The 24,469-nt window shown below is 41.8% G+C and overlaps 1 protein-coding gene across 3 annotated transcripts in view; it reads right to left on the bottom strand.

The window, feature by feature from the left end:
- Positions 1-24,469, bottom strand: part of SRGAP1 (SLIT-ROBO Rho GTPase activating protein 1) — a 279,039-nt gene that overhangs the window by 134,036 nt on the left and 120,534 nt on the right. For all 3 annotated transcript variants that reach the window (XR_003432866.1, XM_027106895.1, XM_027106894.1), the window contains exons 2-3: positions 9,270-9,465; positions 2,057-2,219 (exon numbers count right to left, since the gene is read on the bottom strand). Coding sequence is in view for 2 of the 3 variants with exons in the window: in XM_027106895.1 (XP_026962696.1) it covers positions 2,057-2,219; positions 9,270-9,465 (359 nt within the window). In the remaining variant the exon portion in view is untranslated. The remainder of the gene's footprint in view (positions 1-2,056; positions 2,220-9,269; positions 9,466-24,469) is intronic.

The following is a 24,469-nucleotide window of genomic DNA, read 5'->3' as shown; positions in this document are numbered from 1 at the left end:
CCATAGGCTCACCTTCCCCTTCTGCCAGTCCAGCCTTCCCCACTCCCTTAGACAGAAGAGAGCACTCTCTTGAATCATCTCCCAAGATCACAGAAGCAGAAGAGTTGGGATTCAAGTCCAAATCCACTTGACTCTCAGCCCTAAGTTTCCATCAACTTTATGAAGCCCTTGACTTTGACATACAAAACACAAATCCTTACAGCTTCGCAAGACATGCAAAGTCCCTTTTGATATGACAGTCCTTTCTAGCCTCACACCCCATCACTCACTCCCATACAACCCCTGGTCCAGTCACACCAAAATCTTTCCTTTCCATGAATGTGTCACGCTTCTGCTTTCTACCTGGAATAGTTCATTGTTCTCATCTGCTTGATGACCACCTCCATCTCCTACAGGTCTCACTTCAGGTGTCCCCTCCTCTATGAAGAATATCCTGGCCCCTCAGTAGGGTTAAGATTTCCAGCCTTCAAGTTTCTACCACAGGTTGTGTGTTCCCTTATTGTGGTGACTGTTAATTATTGTAATGGATTCTTTGTAGGCAGGGAACGTGTCTTTTAACTCTGCTTCCCGGCCTGGCATTTTAAAGATGTTTTGCTGGATGGATAAATAAACGAAGTCAACTGAGGTGCTGGTCCCAGAGGCCCTGGCTGAAAGGTTGCCAGCATCCCCATGACTGGGAAGCATCATACAGCGTCATACAAATTGGGATTAACTGTGACCTCCTTGAGCACGGGGACTAGTTTTTCTTCATCGAAGTAACCTTTCCAAGACCTGACACCATCTCTCACTCATAGAGGACAAGACACAAAAAGCCCATTGAACCAAATGAGGTCTTGGCAGAAAGGGCCGACGTACGAGAAAATTACTTACTTTCCTGGCTCAGTCTAAACTATTTTTTAAAAATCTCTATGTTTTAAGATACATAGGATATTTCTCTACATGGTCTCTTCTTAATATGTTCTTATTTCCAAATTTTAAAAATTTCTCCTTTGTTTGAAACTTTTTTTTTTTTCCTATTTAAGAGAGCAAAAGAAAACTTCGAGTTTGCTAAATTCCATTTCTAGGTCAGAAATCAAATCTAATGTGGACACATCAAACATGACTAAGAAGTTTCCCAGATGGCCTGCATGACACAACTTTGTTTTAAGGGGTCCCTTTGAAACATAAATGTCTTTAATCTACAAGGTGGCTTCCCCCCCCCACTTTCTGAAACTAATAATTACTTACTGAATAGATGTACAGATATTGGTATAGGCACCAAACACCCTGAGTATGAAGCTGAGGAGGTGGTGGAGAACCCTTGTCCTATAAACATAAAAACCAAAAGCCAGTCTTATTGAGCAAGTAGCTGCATTCCCTACACAGGAAATGGTCCAATTTTGTTATTGTTCTCAACAAAGATGTCCAAACAACAAAAAAAATTGCTGAGAGCTGGCTGAGACTGGTAACAATGATATGAAGCCTTAAAAGCCCAGTTCCTTTTTTTTTTTTTTTTTTTTTAAAGTGGATTTGGGAAGGAGGAAGCTCTCTGGCATGTAAGGGACTGAATTTTCCATGCCCTGGGGAATTTTTTTCCTGTCACTCTCTCACAGCTTCTGCTGCTAGTCTGGTGGGAATAAGAAAAAAACTGTGATAACATTTTCCCAAGAGAGCAGCGATTTAACTTTTTGTTCTGTGTCTTTAAAATATCTGTTCATTTATTTATTTATTTATTTATTTATTTATTTTTTTTGCGGTACGCGGGCCTCTCACTGTTGTGGCCTCTCCTGTTGTGGAGCACAGGCTCCGGACGCGCAGCCTCAGCGGCCATGGCTCACGGGCCCAGCCGCTCCGCGGCATGTGGGATCTTCCCGGACCGGGGCATGAACCCATGTCCCCTGCATTGGCAGGCGGACTTTCAACCACTGCGCCACCAGGGAAGCCCCATTTATTTATTTTTTGAGCCTAATATTTATTGAATACAATTAAGTCATTAAGGCAGCAGACCCTCCTCAGTCTTGGTTATGGGCTCAGTGGTTATAGGGAAGCACACTCTGGCAGGATTGATGGAGGATACCTTTTTAAACATCCTGGTGGAATCCTCACTTATCTGCATGAAACGCATAATCACATTGTTCAGATAGATGTCACTCAAGGTTGCGTGGTCTTTGCTTTCTCGTCTCACTTGGTTCAGGAGCAAATACCAGCAGTTCACTGGAGACAACAAGTTCTGGTCTTTCCTAAGGAGTGAAGAAGAGAGAGAATTACCATCAAGTTCAAAGCTGCCCCAATCAGCTAAGGGAAAGTCACCAAGGCAAACTAGGAGCCACAACAGACGGGCATCGTCCCTGTTCTTTCTTCTCTGAGCATTGCTCATAGCAAGACACTCGAGAGCCACAGCCTTCCAGGCTGGGAAGGCACCCAGCCAGCAACTCCCCTAGGCTTGGAAGAAAAAACTTGAACCGAGAACACCAGTCAAAACCCACACTCCTGACAAGGGCATGGGACCCTAACATATACAGTACTAAGGCAGGCTTTTAGCTTTAAACACCCCATTGAAGAAAGCAGTTTATGTTTACATAAAAATCTATTGACTACTGTGTCACAGACAGACTGTGGTTTGCCACTGAACGCAAAGCGTGCTCTGAATGTCCAGTCTGCTGTTGGAAAAGAAATTTGGCTAGGTATACTTTCCATGGAACATAAATGTGACGATGATTTACTAATCCCCTGACACTTAACCTCCAGCCTCCCAAAAAGTGTTCCTGGGAAGCAGAACTTTCCAGCATTGTCTCAGGGCTTGTGAATAGAACCAAGAAGTTTACTGGCTTATGACATGTCACATCTCCTTTTTAAACCCATTAAGTTATTTCAGATTTGTAACCACTTCTTGTTTTATTCTACATAATAAAGTGAAAAGTGAATATAAACCACAAAGGGCAACTTGTAAAAAGTTTTAAAGAAAAACTCCAAACAAAAGCAGTGACCGACAGGGATATTACTGCTTTAAAAAAAAAAAAAGTACAATGTTTGTTTTTTTACTTTAAAAATCTAACTCTAAAATGGTAAAATGGCACAGAATGTTTATCCTAACTCAGGGACACTAGTGCTATTTTTTGTTTGTTTGTTTGTTTGCGTTACGGGGGCCTCTCACTGTTGTGGCCTCTCCCGCTGCGGAACACAGGCTCCAGACGCGCTGGCTCAGCGGCTATGGCTCACGGACCCAGCCGCTCCGCGGCATGTGGGATCTTCCCGGACCAGGGCACGAACCCGTGTCCCCTGCATCGGCAGGCGGACTCCCAACCACTGCGCCACCAGGGAAGCCCCCACTAGTGCTATTTTATCAGACATGTTATCCTCCTAATATTCATGATGATTTATGATTCTGAATACTAATTAAATTAGAAAAATGATTAAAGAAGGACTTTCAGCCCTTACGTCCCTCGGATTCAGGATTTAACCCTGCATCAGTCAAAACCCTCTCTAAAAGAAAGAGGAAGTAGACCACAGAAGTATGGATGGGTGTAAGGGAAGAAACCCCTGATCTAGGGTCCCAGCACTTATCCCCAGAAGAGAAGCCTCCCACTCTCCCAGCTGGCACATTAAGAATTACACCCCCAAACTAAAGAACCCTCCTTTTCTCTCAAAGCCATTGGGCAAGGGGCAATGGTTCTATGGAAGAATACTGAAGCCTTTCCACTGACATTCTCTAGCCGCCCAGCCCAAGAGGTAAGCGTTATCTTATATTAACTTTTCTGTATATCCTTTATGATGAAGTAACCCATAAGTTCTTTGAGAACATTTCATACTTTTTTGTGTCCGCAGGGCCCTGCCTGTGGTCAGCATTAAATAAATGTTATTTCATTCATTGAACAAACCCTTTTTATTGCCGTAATAGTAAGTGATAACAGTGTCGACAACAACAAAAACAACAGAGGCAGCTAAGCTATCATTTACTGAGCACCCACAGAGCACACAAGGCGAGAGCATGGAACGTGGATCTATACTGCCTCGCTTCAAAGCCCGGAACAATTACCTAGGAGATCTTGGCCAAATTATTTAAATCTCTCTGTGCCTCCGTTACTTCATTTGTAAAATGGGTAAAGCAACAGTACCGACCTCATAAGATTATGAGGATTATCTGAGTTAATATATATATTTTTAGGGCTTACTAGAATGCCTTAGATTCATAGTAAGTGCCGTGTAAAGTCAGCGATTTTCACCTAGCAGCTGGTCTAAAGACTTTACACACATTAACTCTACCTAATCCTTACCACTACAACTTAAGGCAGAGATGCTTTGTATCCCCTCTATCAATAAGAGAACTTAAGCTTTAGCAAGGCACGATGATTTGCTCAAGACCAGAGCTGGGGTCAGAGAAAGTCTCTGAGTCCAGGGAGGCTGATCCAAGCCTTGGTCTTTCTACCATGCTGTGGCAACTTTAGGCCAAGGATTATCCTGCACAACAAGCATCCCAAAACTGAGTAAGAGCTTAAATGATTGGTAAAGTAAAGGTGCTAAAGATTTAACATTTGTTTCGTGAAGAGAAGGAATACTGAGTGCATACCCCATGTCAGCTATTAATCACATCAACAATTTGTTACGTTTCTCATTGACTGGTCACAAAATCTCATTTTACAAGTTAGGAAACCAAGGCTCAGAAAGGTTAAGCAATTTGACGGAAGTCACACGGTAGAGCCAGTATTCAAACCAGGTCTGTGTGACTCTTTCCTAAAGGGCTGTCTTTGATTTATTCCCCCCTAACCCTGGTTTGTCCTTTCTGTAAACTTATTACCTTATCTTCATTTCTGTAGTCAATAATAAACTTACTCAAGGAAAATTCCGAGCTGCCTACCTTTTGAAGAAAACTAGTGAAAAAACCAGGAGGAACAAAAGGTGGCAGCTGACCCACTCAGGGATCAGACTAAGGTGCATGGGTCCATCCATGTTTTCAGTTCACAAGAGATTACCGAGTATAGAACACAGAAGGAGACATTCAAAAATATTTACTGAACGTACAAATGGGCTGCCTTCTTATTTGCAATCACTTTTAAAAAGGGACAGTTTCTATAAATGAGGATCTAGTACTGGCTCCAGTCTCTGTCAAGCACATTTGATATTTGCTCACCCTGGGAACCATCACCAAAATTTATTTCCATGCTGACCAACACTAGAGATTAAAGTCACCCAAAAATAAAAATTAAAAAACTATTCCCTACCCAGAATAGTTCTGCATTTGCTTCTGCAAAAGGACCCCTACTTCCTTTTTTTCTTCAAAAGTTCCTACCTTTTCTTTAAGGGTTAGAAAAAAATTTTTTATTGACGTAGAGTTGATGTACAATATCACATAAGTTACAGGTGTACAATATAGTGATTCACAATTTTTAAAGGTTGTACTCCATTTATAGTTATTATAAAATATTGGCTGTATTCCCCCTGTTGTACAATATATCCTTGTAGCTTATTTTATACATAATAGTTTGTACCTCTTAATCCCTTACCCCCTGGTTGCCCCTCCCCACTTCCCTCTCTGCACTGGTAACCACTAGTTTTTTCTCTATATCTGTGAGTCTGCTTCTTCCTTATTTATATTCACTAGTTTGTTGTATTTATTTTATTATTTTTTTTGCGGTACGTGGGCCTCTCACTGTTGTGGCCTCTCCCAGTGCGGAGCACAGGCTCCGGATGTGCAGGCTCAGAGGCCATGGCTCACGGGCCCAGCCGCTCCACGTCACGTGGGATCTTCCCAGACCGGGGCACGAACCCGTGTCCCCTGCATCGGCAGGCGGACTCTCAACCACTGCGCCACCAGGGAAGCCCAGTTTGTTGTATTTTTTAGATTCCACATATAAGTGATGTCATACAGTATTTGTCTTTGTCTGACTGATTTCACTTAGCATAATACCCTCCAAGTCCATCCATGTTGCTGCAAATGGCAACATTTCATTCTTTTTTATGGCTGAGCAGTATTCCATTATGCAAATTCAACACAGCTTCTTATCCATTCATCTGTTCAGGGACACGTAGGTTGTTTCCATACCTTGGTAATTGTAAATAATGTTGCTATGAATATTGGGGTGCATGTATCTTTTTGAATTAGTGTTTTTGTTTTTTTTTGATATATACCCAGGAGTGGAATTGCGAAAAAGGAAATGCAGATGGCCAACAGGCACATGAAAAGATGCTCAACATTGCTAATCATCAAGGAAATGCAAATCAATGCATACGATGAGGGGGCTTCCCTGGTGGCACAGTGGTTGAGAATCTGCCTGCCAATGCAGGGGACACGGGTTCGAGCCCTGGTCTGGGAGGATCCCACATGCCGCGGAGAAACTGGGCCCGTGAGCCACAACTACTGAGCCTGCGTGTCTGGAGCCTGTGCTCCGCAACAAGAGAGGCCGCAACAGTGAGAGGCCCGCGCGCCGGGATGAAGAGCAGCCCCCGCTCGCCACAACTAGAGAAAGCCCTTGCACAGAAATGAAGACCCAACACAGCCAAAAATAAATAAATAAACAAATAAATTAAAAAAAAAAACTACGATGAGATACCACCTCATTGTAGTGTCAGAATGGCCATCATCAAAAAGAACACAAATAACAAATGTTGGCGAGGGTGTGGAGGAAAGGGAACCCTCCTATACTGTTGGTGGGAATGTAAATTGGTGTAGCCACTGTGGAAAACAGCATGGAGGTTTCTCAAAAAACCTACGCTTTCTTTTTTTTTAAATTTTATTTTTGGCTGCATCGGGTCTTCATTGCTGTGCTCAGGCTTTCTCTAGTTGCAGCGAGCAGGGGCCACTCTTCGTTGTGGTGCATGGGCTTCTCATTGCGGTGGCTTCTCTTGTTGCAGAGCATGGGCTCTAGGAGCGCAGGCTCAGTAGTTGTGGTGCAGAGCCTTAGCTGCTCTGCGGCATGTGGGATCTTCCTGAACCAGGGCTCGAACCCGTGTCCCCTGCATTGGCAGGTGGATTCTTAACCACTGCACCACCAGGGAAGTCCCTACCCTACTTTTTATGTAGGATCCAAGGCCACAGAAGGGTGTAAAATGAAACTGTAAAGCCAATGGTGAAAGCTAAGATGCGCTTCTCTGCAACCCCCTTCCATTTGGAGCCCAGGCTGAGCAGACGGGCCTCCTTGTTGTCCCCTGTGTGGGTGGGCGAGTGGCTTTCTGTTCTACCGTTTCACTGAGATAGTAGTTCTGTTGCTCCTGACTTTAGGCTGTGATGCAGTGCAATAGGATTGGCAATGGGGAAGTCCTCCCTTCCAGCTCCCTACTTTGCATTAGCCTCATCTTCTGTCCCCACGTGGGACTAAAGGATGATATAATCACCACTCAAGTTTTCAACTCCCTTTTCCTTTTTTGGCCCCTGGAAATTTCCCTTACTTTCCTGAGTTCAGTTATACATTTAAAGTGATGTCTATTATATTGTAGTCAGCATTTCCAGGAGTTTTACAGCACAAGTATTTTTCATATTATCTAGTTCATTGTATTTCCAGAAATGAAAGACTGGGAAGTCTTTTTAGTATCTCCTAAACAAGTCTATTTCTTTCTACCTGCAGTGTTGACAGTTCATGCCATTATGGTGAGGGTCCTCCACCTGGTCTCCCGCCCTTGACTGTGTCCTCCTCCAGCCCCCAATCCTATCTACGGTCTTTGTCATCATCTCAAAATGCAGGTGTGAGCTGGTCTTCTTTCTACTTAAAACTCTACGAAGGCTTCTCAGGCCCTTAGGATAAAGTCCAAGCTTCCTGGTATGATTCACAGGCCTCCATGATCTGGCACAAGGTACAATGGGCGCCACACAGCTCACCATCTTGCTACTCACTCCCACCGGCCTACTTTCTGCTCTGCAGAGCTACCCTACACCCCTTCCCTTCTGGTCTCTTATGAGTGATGTTCCCCTTGCCTGAACCTCTTGCTCTGGTCCCTTTACTGGCCAACTAGTCCTTCGGGTCTTCACTTACGTATCACTTCCTCCAGGACCTTTCCTGGACCCTGCTGTCCCCACCTCCACTGCAGAATGGATTTCTGTCAGGTCTGTCCCTGGCATCTACCCTGTCAGAGCCCTTGTATACCTATTGGAGTTGTCTGCCTACTTGTGTCTCAGATTTAAATTCTAAAGTAAATCTCATCAGAAAGACCTGCATGTATTTTTTTTTAAACAAATGAAGTACAGTTGACAGTGAACGTAGGTTTGAACTGTGCAGGTCTACTTACAGATGTTTTTCAATAAATATAGTCCCTGTGGGACTTCCCTGGTGGCACAGTGCTTAGAAGTCTGCCTGCCAATGAAGGGGACACGGGTTTGAGTTCTGGTCCGGGAAGATCCCACATGCCGCGGAGCAACTAAGCCCGTGCGCCGCAACTACTGAGCTTGCGCGCTACAGCCCGCGAGCCACAACTACTGAAGCTCGTGCGCCTAGGGCCCGTGCTCCGCAACAAGAGAAGCCACCGCAATGAGAAGCCCATGCACCGCAACAAAGAGTAGCCCCCGCTTGCCGCAACTAGAGAAAGCCCGCGCACAGCAACGAAGACCCAGCGCAGCCAAAAATAAAAAATAAATTTATATAAAAAAACATAGTACCTCTATTTTCATTACATCCTTAAATTAACTAGATGCGGGGGAAAGTTTCTGTTCAGTTAGAGATCACAATATGTAGAACTTGGGTTTGAGTCCTGATCTGTCCATAACTGTTTCAGCTTCCTGCCTTTAGGTGACTCATTTATCAATTCCTTTATTTCTGAGGCAGAGATAGCAGTATGTGGACTTTCGACTGTGCAGGGGATTGGTGCCCCTAACTCCTGGGTTCTTCAAGGGTCAACTGTGCAATTAATATAAGGTTTAATTAAGCTAGATTGTACGCATTTTACCGAAAGCCCTTGTTTTAAGTCAGTCTCAACTGCAATGACCACAAGCATGACTGGGGGGTGGGATATAAATTTAAGCAACCCTCACTGCTTATTTTCATGTAAGATCACTATACAGAAATCTTGAGGTATCTGCTTGAAGAATCAGCTATTTAAAATTTGCCCATCCAAATACCTACCTGTGTTAAACAACAACTCTTAGTGTATTTATTGGAAAGAGAAACATGTCAAGAGAATACTATTAGTTTAAAATGTAATACATTTATGCTCATAAATTATAAATGCAGAGGGATGCTTTTACCTATGGGGATATATCAATCAACAACTTTTCAGACAAAAATGGAAAATTCTAAAACCAATAAGGGTGGTAAAAAGATAGGATATCCCCTTGGAAAGGTGAATTTGAGTCAAGTCCCTCTTACTTGTACTGTTGATGATCCTTAGTGCTTCTTGTTTTTGCCATGAACCTTTCTGCTAACTTTTCTAGGTTCCGAGAATATTCCGTCTCAATTTCGGCTTTTTTCCGGAAGAAATCTTGCAGGTCCTGCAGAAGCTGAACTCGCATCTCTGTTTGCTGCTCCAGGCATTTCTGTTGTTCTACCAGTTGAGCTCGAATTTCTAAGGAGAGAAGAGAATCCATTTGATGATTTCATGAAAATTACTGAGGTGTGGTGGTATGTGCAAGATAAAAATAATGAATCCTATTATACATTTAGCTCTGTATTGGACCTTTACGAGGCTGCTGTGCTCAGGTTGGGTCTTTAAATAAGATATCTGCTGACCCTGTAAAAGAATGAGATAAGCCTCCGGAAAGAATGTAATAAATTAGAATAGAGGGCTTCCCTGGTGGCGCAGTGGTTGAGAGTCCGCCTGCCGATGCAGGGGACACGGGTTCGTGCCCCGGTCCGGGAGGATCCCACATGCCATGGAGCGGCTTGGGCCCGTGAGCCATGGCTGCTGAGCCTATGCGTCCAGAGCCTGTGCTATGCAACGGGAGAGGCCACGGTGGTGAGAGGCCCGCGTACCGCAAAAAAAAAAAAAAAAATTAGAATAGAAACATGGATTACATTTGCAATGCCACAAACATGCGTGGAGTCATGAGGGGAAAAAAAATGAAAGCCTTTCAGATAACAATTTGTAACGCGTGACATCTTTGGGTAGCTGAGGACCCTGTAGTTTTTTAAACAGCATTTTACCTCAACTATCCTTTTAGAGTTTGAATGGCAAAGAAGTGAGCATCATTTCTTCCAGACTTCTGAACCTTCTCAATTTCTTTGCCAGTTGGCACATACAAACACTGACATCTGGTAATTTTTATTTAGTGCATAAATTTCTAGTTTGTAAAACACATAGCTTCAGGGTTTATAGGAATGCCACACCTAAAAATAATTTCCTTTTATATCCAAATAATCCATTCATTATGGGGCAATCCTTGGATTCCACTTTATTATTCTGATCACAAGATCAAGAGCTCTTCACTTGGCTTTCACTTTTTCCCCATTGCTCAAACTAAGCCTTATCGACACATTTATCTGAAAAGAATCCTTTGACAATTTTAATACAAACGGGAAGGTTAGTCATTTAGTGATTTAGCAGAAACACAAAAGCAAAAGTGTGTCATGCAAAACTATCTGCAAATGACTGTAACAATGATCCATGTGTGTTTTCGAAAATAAGATACAGTAACTATTAACTACTGACTTGTTTTTGTTCTGAGACTCAGGGCTAACATCCAAAGACAAGAATATTCATACTGGAAAACTTCTTTATTTCATCCTTCCCAGTGTCCGGTGCATGATTCCCTAAAAGTGAGGGCTGAATCTAATTCAGTGGAGTTTAAGAAACTGATGTCCGAATAACAGCTCCTCAATTTCTTCCCATGCTTCTTCTCAAATAGAGACTGAGCTGACAGTACGTATGCACATACTCGACCATGTGTAATCAGGCTCATTAACAGCAGGGCCATCCAGTTCTGAATGAGGAGTCAGGAAATTTGCTCAACTTAATAGCTAATAACAATCGAATGCTTGCTGTTCTACACCCTAATGAAGTGGATACTAGTATTATCCTCATTTTGCAAAGAGGAAACTGAGGTTTGATGAGATGACATACTTCATGTAGAGACTTCAGCTTGTAAGTGGCACCCGCAGGACCTCTAACCCAGGTCCGTCCGTCAATTAATTGAACGCTTCTGCCTGCCTTTCATCCGTGCAACATGTTTTAAGTACCTACAGTGTGCCAGGCCTATATCCTGGCAAAGAAGATACAGTAACTATGAAACAAGGTCTCTGATCTCAATAAGCTCATGTCCAAGCAGCATGGTTTTGGGGGAGTCCCGGGAGAAGATAGGAAAGCATTTCTCAAGCGTCCTCTCTTGGTTTCTCCACTTGGAGATTGGGGGATCCTATTATTAATCTCATAAAAGTGTGGTGAACACCAACGTGAAGACATTATTACAGGCTTTTAACTACCACGAACAGCAGCTGGTTTTTAGTCCATCAAAGTAAATATTTTTCAATACAGTATTATAATCAGCATGTCTGCCAAACTCCCCCCCACAAATACAGACCTAGTTTTGTTTCATAAAGAAAAAAAAAAAAAATCAAGGGTGGGGGCATTTCTCATCCAGGAAGTCTTTTTTGATGAAGTAATTGTAGCACATCTTGCTGTGCTAAGTGGAAAAAAAATCAGACGTCTTTGGCTGTCAATGAGTTCTGTTTTGTTTTGTTTCTCCCCCCCTCCTTTTTAAAAATTTTATTATAAAAAACTTTTATTATAAAAACATGTGTATATTATTTAAAAGTTTAGCTCATGATGTGTCAAAGTATTACTTGCTTTATTCTTGCCTTTTCTTATTAAATCCAGTATGTGGTGAATAGGCTATTTCCTTTTTATTCTTAGGTTTTATAACAATATGTAAAGTTACTATTCCATTGTTCTTTTTGTTTTTGTAGAAGTACACAAAAATTATACGGGCTTCCTTCTTGGATCTCATTCTTAGATTTAAAATCAAGAACTAGGGAGTTTTGAGAAGAAGGACTCTATTTTATTTTATTTTTTTGGGGGTACGCGGGCCTCATCACTGTTGTGGCCTCTCCCGTTGCGGAGCACAGGCTCCGGACGCGCAGGCTCAGCGGCCATGGCTCACGGGCCCAGCCGCTCCGCGGCATGTGGGATCTTCCCAGACCGGGGCACGAACCCGCGTCCCCTGCATCGGCAGGCGGACTCTCAACCACTGCGCCACCAGGGAAGCCCCGGAGGACCGTATTTTAAACAGTTACAATCCCATCCTCATTTTGCAGGGAGTAACTGTTATTTCACATTATCTCTAATTTTCCAGTCAAAATAGGACGCTGGCAACATTTTCAATAGTGGGAAAAGTGGAGGGACAGAACCTAGAGAAAAAGTATGCTCCAAAAATCGGAGAGAATTTGTTTGATTATCTTTTAATTTAGAAAAGTTTAGGACAAATGAGGAAAAGATCACAAGGAAGTCAAAAGCAAAATGAGATACCACTTCACATCCACTAGGATGGCTGTAATCAAAAAGACACAAGTGTTGGTGAAGGGTGGAGAAGTTGGAACCCTCATACCCTGCTGGTAGGAATGTAAAATGGTACAGCCACTTTGTAAAACAATGTGGCAGTTCCTCAAAAGGTTGACATAGACTTAACAAATCTACTCCTAGGTATACACCCAAGAGAAAACACATTTCCCACAAAACATATAGACAAATGGTTATGGCAGCATGATTCTTAACAGCTGAAAAGTGGAAATAATCTAAATGTCCATCAATATGGAACAGAAAAACAAAATGAGATATAGCCATACAATGGAATATTATTCATCCATAAAGAGGAATGAAGTACTGTTTCATGCTTATATTGAAAATATAAACGTAGTGAATAAAAGGAGTCACTAATGGAAAGTGTGATTACATTAATGTGAAATGTCCAAAAGAGACTAATCTGCAGAAACAGAAAGTAGATTCGATGTTGACTAGGGCTGGAGGTGTTGGGGAAAATGGGAAGGGACTGCTAAGGGGTGCAGGGTTTTTTTTTTTTGGTGGGGGGTGATGAAAATGTTCAAAAAGTGATTGTGGTGACAGTTAAAACAGTGAGTACACTAAAAAAAACAGCTAATTGTACACTTTAAATGGGTATATTGAATGATATATAACATATCACAATACAGCTGTTATATAAAAAACAACAGACTGCCATATCACAATTCATTGAAATGTTGGTTGAGACATTTCTGAGAAGGATAACAGCAGTAACAACAAAATGACTCCTTGGTACTTCCCTGGCTGTCCAGTGGCTAAGACCCCGCACTTCCAATACAGGGGGCCCGGGTTCGCTCCCCGGTCAGGGAACTAGATCTCATGTGCCGCAACGAAGATCAAAGATCCCGCTTGCCGAAACTAAGACCCGGAGCAGCCAAATAAATAACTAAATAAAATAATAATTAAAAAAAATGAGTCCTCCTATTTCCATACCTCGTACTTTTTAGTAGTTTATCAAATTAGACAACATATGGGCAAGCCCTTTAAAATGATGTCTTCAAAAAATGGCTCTTGCTTCAATATTTTAATTTCATCCTGAATTTATCCGTGAGTCAGAATAGTAAATTTAATTACTGGCTAGCATCCTTTGTACATTAATTATTACAAGTTCTAATGGTATAGAAAAGATTTACCTAATAGAACATCAGGAGGGGCTTGTCACCATGACTCCCAGACAACTGCATAAAACAGCGCAAATTCTTTCAGGCAGAAAAATGCCATCTCTGAGGAGGCTCCAAGCAGCTATTATTTAAATCTAGGGCAGGACCTACTAAATACTAATAATGGCCATTTTAAAGGAGCTAAAATTTACTGGGTTTTTTTTATGACTTATTTAATTTCTGTTCTACCAGAGCATCACCACAGGATGAATCAACATCAATAATCCAACAAGAATAACACACAAAAAGACTATGCTTTCAAACTACTCAATTTGTTTAAAAAACTGAAATAGTTCCTCTAAGCTACAGAAATATTGACTAATACTTAACAAATAAAATGGAATGGCCTAGGAAAGGAGGAAACGGAGGCATTTCTTGCTATTGCTCTGATAAAGGGAAGTCCTAACCCTTAAAATAAATCTGTGTGAGACCACAGAGTGTGATGCATGTTTCACGGAAAGACTGAGGCCAGGCTGGGCTGTTTCTCTAGTATGTTACTGAATGGTTAGGACTAGGGCATAAAACTGATAGACTGGGTGTGATACTCGTGATCATCCAGCAAAAAATAAAACCACAGCAACACTTCTAAAGCATCACAGACCATCTCAGTTATTTCATAGTCTTGTTTTGTCAGACTTTCCTTATGATGTCAAAAAAGTCTACATTGTGTGTGGATTTATCAGTACCTTTACCTGTGGGCTATAAGGAATTCTCCCAAATACCAGGTAAGAACCACTGGAATATCTTTAAAGAGAAGAACCCAATTAGACTAACTGGTTCCATCAATCGTTCACATAATCATTGCTGATGTGAATATTTATATAATCTTGCAGCTACTGATTAGCTAAACACTAGGTGCAAACTTCTGTGAAACATGCTGGGACTTCCCTGGTGGCGCCGTGGTTAAGAATCCGCCTGCCAACGCAGGGGACACGGGTTCAAGCCCTGGTCCGGGAAGATCCCACATGCTGCAGAACAACTAAGCCCATGTGCCACAACTGGTAAGCCTGTGTTCTAGAGCCCATGAGCCACAACTACTGAAGCCGGTGCACCTAGAGCCCGTGCTCTGCAACAAGAGAAGCCACCGCAATGAGAAGCCCGCGCACCGCAACAAAGAGTAGCCCCCGCTCACCCCCGCTCACCGCAACTAGAGAAAGCCCGCGCGCAGCAACGAACACCCAACGCGGCCAATAAATAAATTAATTAATTAAAAAAAAGAAATATGCTAAAAAGGCTAGAAATTTGGAGCAAAAAAAATCCATAAACGTGAAAGAACTTTATTAATTTCTTTCTGTGTGTGAATAGACTGAATAAGCAAAGGCCGTTTCTTCATTTCACTAGAAATCTGAACCCAAGATTTATGCTTCTTTTACACTCTGCACGTTACGGACCCATGTTGGAGTTACGGTGTCACCTATTACAAGTCACATGACATGGGGCAAGTTGCTTAACATCTCGAAAAATACGAGTTCCACCTCACGAGGCTGTGGTGAGAGAATTAAATGAGATGATGCAAGTGAAAAGCATGCTGCAATCTGTAAACCACTAGGAAACAGATGGAGATGTTATTATTACTAGTATCAGCAGGCTTTCACTAGAAAAATATTTATTGACTATTTCCTTGTGCCAGACTCCCTTCTAAGTGGCTCTAATAACAGACTGGAAATCATAAGCCCCATCCCTCAGTGAGAAGACAGCCAAGACAAACAGATAGTGAGAGCTAGTGACCTTCAGGGCCTTGATTTACCAATGTCAAGGAGCAATGGGAGGAGGTGTATCGGGAAACGAGGCAAACGCTGCGGGGGTGATCCTGAGGGGGACTCAGCAGCGTGTTGGCAGACACAAAGGGGAAGGGCATCCCAGGCTGAAAGAACACAAGCACAGGCAGGAGGAGAGGACAGGAAGAGTATCTTGCCAAGTGCTTCTCTGTGCTAAAGCCTAACTCTGGCTGGGTAATGGGTCTAGTCATGGGCTAGGTCAGAAAGGATCCCACACGGTAGACTGAGGAGTAAAATGTCATCTTTTAGGCCAGCTTCCCCAACTGGCTTGATGATAAGAGCCACCAGGGGTGATTACTAAAAATACCTGTGTCCAGGTCCCTCAGCTGGATATTTTGATTCTGTTGGTCTGACAGGACCGGGAACAGAGGATCTTAACTAAGTACCCAGGTGAATCTTACCACTGGGCAACTGTAGGAAACACCAGTTGGGAGGAATTGAACAATTTTGAACAAGAGAGACACATGATCAGATTTGCATTCTAGAAAACAGCACAAAGAAATGAAGAAATAAATGAAATGACAGGCTACGTGTCCTATACCTTATTAAATTGTTTCCCTTGTAAGCTATAGGGGTCCTCATTTGAAGTACGAATTACTGGGCAAAACAAACCAACACCACCGACAAAAACCCTCACAAGAATGAATGGTATCCATGTTTTTCTCTGCCTAAGCCTATTATTTTAATTAGTTATGAATCACTCATTTCTGTCATCTGGTGTGGAACTAATGAGTATGTCCGTGTTATCTGTTATCGGAGAGGAGAAGCTGATTGTCAACCACATTGTAGGAAGAAAGCTGTGCTGCCCAACATGCAGCCATCTGGCACGCTGAGCACTTGAAGTGGCTGCTCCCAACTGAGATGCGCTCTAAGTGTAAAATGCACAGAGGACTTCAAAATCTTGGTGTGGGGGAAAAAAGGACATAAACGTGTCTCATTAATATTTTTTATATTAGTTAATGTTAGAATTAAAAATTTTAGACATTTTGGTTATAAAAAGATGTTAAAGTTAATATCACCTGTTCATCTCCTTTTTTTAAAAAAATGTGACTGCTAAAGACAATTTAAAATTGGAAATGTGGTTCATCTATAGGACAATTCTCCTCGAGTACATGAGTGAATTAGCAACGAAGTTTCTCATAAGTGGAATCTGGAATGTGGGGTTACCATCAGAAAAGGTCTTTGAAGAGTTAGCGGACTTGAGATCAGAAGACAAGATGTATGCACAAGGCAAACATGGGGTAGAATACAGAGTATCAGGACGTCAGTTCCAGTTAGAAGTAGGACCTTGGAAGAGTAACCATCTCTGTGGAACTCACGTTTCCTCAACTGCAAAATGATCGCTAATCGTAACTGCCATATTCGGCTCCCAAAGGCAATAGAAGGCTTCAATGAGATGAGATATACAAAGACTTCCTCATCATGTCAAACACTGTTTTGGCCAATTATCATATAATATGGATTGAGAAAAGGAAAATACAAGTTCTAGATTTGATGGTGTCAACTACACAGACTAAAGGACTTTCAGAAAAGAAAAGACCATAGGCCAGAGCTGGGGTCTTCATCAGTGATAGCTTCAGAGGTAGTTGGCCCTGCACTGCATTTAAAGGATATGTAAAATTTGGAAGGCTATGCAAATCTGGGGAATGGAAAAGTAGTTCTTTAAATAACTGAAAATGGTAATTCTTTTTTTTTTTTTTTTTTTTTGCGGTACGCAGGCCTCTCACTGTTGTGGCCTCTCCCATTGCGGAGCACAGGCTCCAGACGCGCAGGCTCAGTGGCCATGGCTCATGGGCCTAGCCGCTTCACGGCATGTGGGATCTTCCCGGACCGGGGCACGAACCCGTGTCCCCTGCATCGGCAGGCAGACTCTCAACCACTGCGCCACCAGGGAAGCCCGAAAATGATAATTCTTGATACCCTGGCCCAGAAGAGTAAGGTTCTAGGGAAGGAAGTTTAGCATGGCTGGACCAGGTTACTGCCTCATGGAAAATATAACTCCCTAAAGTCTTTTTCTACTTCTGACTTATGAAATCACCAATGACTTAGGCAAACTAAATACCATAGACATATATGAAACAGGTTTGCTTCCATTCTAAGCTTGAACCATGGCTGCATCCTAGAACTCCAGAGATAATTAGCACATTTGGGAGGGAGTAGAGTTAATGATAAAACCTTTGGGAATAAAATAAGAAAGTGTCCTCTCAGCACAGTTAATCCTCACCGTATGGATATGAAAGTAAAGTCAATTTCACAACATTTCCTGCACTTTAAGAGAGGCTGTGTCTGTTTTTCTAAGTTCTCATAATAATATCCTCATTTGAAGTGACATTTACCTCAGTACTATTTTAGAATAAAGCTTACTACAAAAGCATCAGTTTTCATAGCGTTTGAAAGCCAAATATTATATTTTGGTCCAGATAACATTTTCAGGAAAAGTATGGAAAACAAATTTGTACTTATTTTTTTTTCCAGATGAAAACTAGCTAGGATAAAAGGCAATAAATTAAGTTGATCAATTATTGCAGTTTAACTACATTGTAGGAAAGGCCAGTTTAAGGAAGTACAGAGCTGAATGATTAGCTTTAGCGCTTTTATTTAGAATGCACAAGAGGCAGGACTTCATTACCTTCCTTATAATTAAGCAAGAACACTTAGATTGATTTTTACTACTAGAAAAAGACAGTGTATGGAAATCACTGATCTACAGAGAGTCCAAAGATTTACATTTTGGAAGGGCTGTGTCACCGACAAAGGTTCAAGGCATTCTTTAAACGTTGACATTCTTTCCTGAAATTATTCAACATGGAGTCTCATGGAGTAAACATGTTACACATCATTTTCTCTAAATAAGTTTTAAGAATAAAAAACTTTTAAACTAGTTTAAATCTTCTGTATTGAATTAATTGCAAATTGAGGCTTTTTTCAAATTATAATTTTAAAGCATCTACTAGAACACAGTTTAACCCCACAAGCAATTTACCATTTATGTCTAACAGGAGAATATTTACTGAGTTCCTACTATGTTCCAGATGCTGTGATAAGTACTTGATGTAGTTTAGCTCATTTCATTCTTACAGCAAACCTATTATGTAATGCCTCCATTACGTACATGAGGAAATTGAAGCAGGAGGTTAAGTGTTTGGTCCAAAGTTATACAATGATTAAGTACTAGAGCTCAGATTCCCACTCAGGTTTGTCTGACTCGAAAGTTCATGATGCAAAATTATAACCCTCAACAATTACACATAGTGTGCAATTACACAAAGCAAGCCTAAGTGATCTAGGCCTAGCCTCAGAGATAAGCTATTAGAATGTATGTAGATGCTGTATATAACTATTAATGTATCAAGTAAAAGTTTAAGTGTCAAATGTCTAGCGTCATTTAGAAAAGCAATAAAAATTGCATTTATATCTCTTACTTAAAGAAAGCCAGGGCTTCCCTGGTGGCGCAGTGGTTAAGAATCTGCCTGCCAATGCAGGGGACACGGGGTCGAGCCCTGGTCCGGGAAGATCCCACATGCTGCGGAGCAACAAAGAGTAGCCCCCAGCTCGCCGCAACTATAGAAAGCCTGCGTGCAGCAATGAAGACCCAAAGCAGCCAAAAATTAATGAATGAATGAATAAATTAATTAATTAAAAAAAAAAAAGAAAGCCAAAAGCCAAAAAAAAACCCTAACATTTTACAAAACTAGCTAAGTGGCTAATGCTAATTCCCTAGTACTTCCTGAATGTCACAGCTTTACAGGAAACCATGTATTTTGGTCAATTGCTTTCGTTTTAAATCATTACTGTACTACTGCTATTATGTTACGATGACTGTAGAGCTTTGAACTATATAGCTTATGAATGAATCCCCTGAATACAAATATCACGTCTCTGAATTTACATACAGCACATAATAGATACTCAATAACTATCTCTAATGAATGCTTGCTTCAGTAAAGATAATTAGTTACTAAAATGCTTCGTTATCCACATCTGGACATAGGACTCAAATTTTGCTAATTCATAAAATGTGTTTCCTGCCTCATCTCCCTGCAACACACCACCCCATCACTACACCTCTTCATTCTCTGCTCCATGTGGTTCTGCTGGCATCCAGCCCTACAAGCTTTCCCACAAAAACAATGTTCTACTCAGTCAACAGTTGAAAAGAACTCCAGTTAAATCCAGTGAAAATCATGTTTTAAACATCTCTCAGTTAAAGGTATCTTTTTTGTGTGTGTGTGTGTGATACGTGGGCCTCTCACTGTTGTGGCCTCTCCCGTTGCGGAGCACAGGCTCCGGACACACAGGATCAGCGGCCATGGCTCACGGGCCCAGCCGCTCCGTGGCATGTAGGATCTTCCCGGACTGGGGCACAAACCCGCGTCCCCTGCATCGACAGGCGGACTCTCAACCACTGTGCCACCAGGGAAGCCCTAAAGGTATCTTTTATATGTCCGTTTCTAACATAAGTGAAAACCTTCATCTAGGAAAATAACAAAGGAAGCACTAATCATTTCACTTAATTTTCCTTCGACTTCTATTAGAGACTTTGATTGGATTGCTATTGGCAACTTTATATCTTATTTTTATTTAACTACAGTTCAATAAATGAGAGCTCCAATAACCTCTGGCTCCAAGTGAACTATCTGAACTCTAACTCAGGAGCTGATACAAGGAAACTGGAAAGTAGCCTAGTTACCTGTGCTTCCTTAACATTCATTTCACAGCAGAAAGCCACAATTCTGGATCATAGAATAAATACCTTTCAATCCTAGGCTACAAAATCCTTAAAGAGATGGCAATTTAAAAACTCATATATAGCTCTATACATCTATATATGGAAATACACACATATATATTATATATATATGTATATTTTTGATGATTTTTTTTAGGTCTAAGCAGATACTTAGATACAGCAAATACTGAACATCAACCAGCTTGTGAAAATGTCAGAGATAATAATTCTCTTCTTCATTTCATCTCTTCAAAGTACCACAGAAAATGTCCAAGTTGATACGCAACCTATGTATTAAAGTAACATTCTTCTATTTTATCCTCAGATGAAAGCCAAATTCTATAGTAAAAGTTACTTCTGGTCCTGCACGCTCAACCTTTACCCACATAACCTGCAGAAATCGAATTCAACGATGTTCTCTCATTGTCTGTTCAACAAGCCAAGGAGTGAGTACCCTTTTCATCTGACACACATTTACTGAGTAACTTTCAGGTGCTGGCCCTGGAGAAGAAAAGATAAACCCATTGCTTTTTACCCCCAGGGCCTCCCAAGGTAGCTCCTGGTCTACAGACATGGAAACAAGTAACTTATTTTTATAACTATCATCTCCTACAACGGCAATGTTGTAAAACCTATAATGGAAGCATGAGGAAAGTGCTGTGAGGACACAGAGGAAGGAACAATAAATTCTGCCCAGGGTAAATCAGGGAAGGCTCTGAGGTGACACTAAGGCTCTGAATAGCTCTTAGTGCCTTGTTGAGTAATACTACCCTCCTCCCTCCAAATCCCCAAGTAGAAGTGTCAAATTGGGGGTGGGTGTGGGAAGGGTATTACAGGCAAAAGGAGTAGCCTGTGCAAAGGCCCCGGGGTATGAGTATCTGGAGAGTTCAGGGCATTTATAAGAATGGCGGTTTGTTACATATTGCAGGGTCTAAGGTAGACAGGGGCTGGATCAATTATTAGGGAGGGGACTTAAAAGTAAATATTCTATAATGATAAGGGGTGTTATCTTTACTCAGCTCTCATTATAGGGAATGCTTCAATTTATTTATTTAACAAGTTAAAAACAAAGGCATGTCCTCCCCTCCCATCTGGGGATGTAATGTACAGCATAGGGAATTTAGTCAATAATACTGTAATAACTTTATATGGTGACAGACGGGTACCAGACTTATCATGGTGAGTTTTTGGTAATGTATAAAAATATCGAATCACTAGGTTGTACACCTAAAACTAATATAATATTGTATGTTAACTATACTTCAATTTATTTTTAAAAATGCATACTATTCACATTTAGAAAGGATAGCTGTAGAAATATGTTCTAACTGGTTAAATGATCAGAAAATGACATTTTCTGCCAAATCTTTGACATGAGATTTTTTTTAAGTGTTTAATGCCAATTTAGATAAGAGAAGGCAGTGTCAGCTATATTTAACAGAACACTGAGGCTATGGAACGGAAGGATTTATAAGTACCATAGTGTGCTCAGAATTGCCTTTTATTTCACTATAATTAGATTTGTATCTAATTTTGAGTTGAAGTAGCTTAAAATGGCAAATTACTTAAAACACCTTTCTTATATACTTTGTGGTCCATTCATCTCACAATTTACTTTGAAAAGGTATCGTTTAATCTTTATAACAAAGCAGCAGTTTAGAAACTAAGGTGAAAATGCTAGGATTTTCTCATCTTATACCTCTTTATAAGCTCTTCACAGGATCTCAAACACAGTATTAGCTTTATTGCCTCTGCCACACCCACTCTTACACAGCTGCTCTTATCTGGAAGAGATTCATTTTTAAATATGATCAGATGCACGAACAGCTCTTAGTGCATTGTTGAGAAATACAATCCTCCTCCCTGCAAATCCCCAGGACCAGCTATTTTCTCTGGACTTCTGCCCCTACTATGCATCTGCCATCTAAATGTTGCTTTTGACTGAAACTTCCTTCCCAGCTCTCTGCTCACACACTGTCCCCTCTGCTGTTAAGTTTCCCCAAGCCTTGGGTAAGAGGTACTACGAGAAGAGACAATGGGCTGATGGGCGGAGGGAAAGAAGGCAGGCGGGAGTAGAAGAAAGATAAAGGGAAACATAGCTTCCTGAGAAAACAAAGGAGAAGAGAATCAAGGAGAGAAGAGAGATAAGAGAGGAGCAAGGAGGGGTAGGTAAGGGAGGAAAGGGGGCGGGTGAAGCAAATGAAGTAAGTGTAAAGTAAATTCCGAAGGTCTTAGGAAGTCACTGGATCAGACTTGGGCACCAGAGGGCCTTGGAGAGAGCTTCAGTCTCCTGCCTGTCATCAGGCTCTCAGATTTTTGAAGAGTACGTTTTGCTTTTAATAATGCCAGATATCAGACTTCAGTCTTGGGCCAGCATAAGAACAAACTTTCGGCGTCAAACATAAAGCACAGTTTTTTCCTTATTAGAACCGAAGTGTAGGTTGTTCAGATTTGTAAGATTTCCCCCGCCTCCACCACCCCTTTAAGCCTTTAGAAACCTAAGTGAAATCCAAACTGGTCATGACGGGCAACTTCAACTTTAGTGGAATTTGCCATAAGGCCCATCCGTGCTTTCTTCACACTACCCTAATTCTAACACAGCTCTCAGACCAAACTATAGCAATTCTTTGTGTTCATTCTATTGCCATGGTTAGGTTTAGCAGTTCCTTGAGCATTTTAATGACCTTGGCACCTCCGGGGTAGAATGGAAAGGCCACGAAAAACAGGTAGAATCCCTCATCATGCGCCATCTTCCTTCTCTGTAAAAATGAGCCCAATTCAGTAAGGCCAAAAGCTTTTCCACAGTGACCCACAGTACAATTTTCTTTTCTTTCCTTTGAAGTTGAGAAGTTTCTGGCGGGAACCCACACTACTCACAGGCACAGATGATGTTCTCTTGGCTGCCGGGATTCAGAAAGCTGTCTGAATGGATGGCACGGAGCCTTCTGCCACTCCACTGGATCCTTCCCTGGCACAGGTGCCAAGTCACCCTGAGCTTAGGCAAGCCACAGTCTGCAGGGCACTTCAGGCCCCGTCTCCTAGACTAGGGCTCTCCTGAACGCCAGCGGCGCGGTTCAGGATGAATACAGTTTTTCTTCTCCCCTCTGGTTACAGAGTTGGCAGGCCGGCAGCACCCCAAAAGCAGAACACTCTGCCCAGATCCAGTGAAAAACTTTCCCTTATTCTGCAGTCCCTTCCTGAGGCTGAAATAATAGCTACTTATAGTCTTAAGACCTGCACATGAGCATTACTTACAGAGGAAGGGTCACAAACCTAAATGCCCTCAGAGCCCAGACTGGGCCCATAAATGAGTGAAGTGGGCAGGGTATAAAAAAACAAGGAGGGCTTCCCTGGTGGCGCAGTGGTTGAGAGTCCGCCTGCCAATGCAGGGGACGCGGGTTCGTGCCCCGGTCCGGGAAGATCCCACGTGCAGCGGAGTGGCTGGGCCCGTGAGCCGTGGCCGCTGAGCCTGCGCGTCCGGAGCCTGTGCGCCGCCAACGGGAGAGGCCACAGCAGTGAGAGGCCTGCGTACCGCAAAAAAAACAAAAAACAAAAACAAAAACAAGGAAAGGTAAGGATTGCTTAAGCAGGAACACATGCCTCATGTAGCCACCAAGCTCCAGATAATCCTTGCTGTGTAGCGAAGCCTGATGCAGTTATGCCAAACCCGATCTTCTGGAGAGAAGCCAGAAATCTGATTTGGGGGTAAAATCTCCAAATTTTTAAATATCAGCAACTAATTAAACAAAATCAAACCCCGTCCAAGCCAATGAAAACCCATCCTTGTGCCAGATTTTGCCTCTGGGCTACCATTTTGTGATTTCTGACAGAGACGGCTTATTGGACAAAATCAACACCTTGTCCAACTGTCAGAAATAGAAGAGAAACAAAATTCAGATTAATCATAACTTTTGGGACCTCATGAATGAGGCTACAATGTAAATGATGTGTGGAAAACCAATCAAAATAATTTAAGGTGGCATATTTAGTGAGTAATATTATTTCTTGGCTTTTAAGTGAATTTATTTGTCACCTGGATATGAATAGTTTGACCATTCTAAAACTCTCACACTAGTTTTCTCAGAATTGAAAATGCTAGAACATTTTCTCCTCGTCATCATTATCTCCTAGGGCTCAGCCTAAATCTGGAAGATGACCTGCAGTCCAATCTTATTGGAACAGTTTCTCAAGACGAGAACTATCCATGCTGACTCGGGAAACCAGAGAAAAGCACTTCTGCTTCCAGTGCTGATACAAACCCCATTAACCATCATTGCTAGCAAAGGCTCTACCGGATGATCTGTGGTTCCAATTTATGTTTTGTTTCTCTCCTCTTTAGACACATGTTAGAGAAACAGAAGAATCACAGAATCTCAAATTTACCGTAAGCC

The sequence above is a fragment of the Aethalodelphis obliquidens genome, unplaced genomic scaffold (genome assembly GCF_003676395.1).
Source record: "Aethalodelphis obliquidens isolate GAN/ISIS:26980383/991018 unplaced genomic scaffold, ASM367639v1 scaffold8, whole genome shotgun sequence".
NCBI classification, from domain to species: domain Eukaryota; kingdom Metazoa; phylum Chordata; class Mammalia; order Artiodactyla; family Delphinidae; genus Aethalodelphis; species Aethalodelphis obliquidens.
The sequence above is the reverse complement of the archived record's forward strand: the minus strand, read 5'-3'. Positions and strand labels throughout refer to the sequence as shown.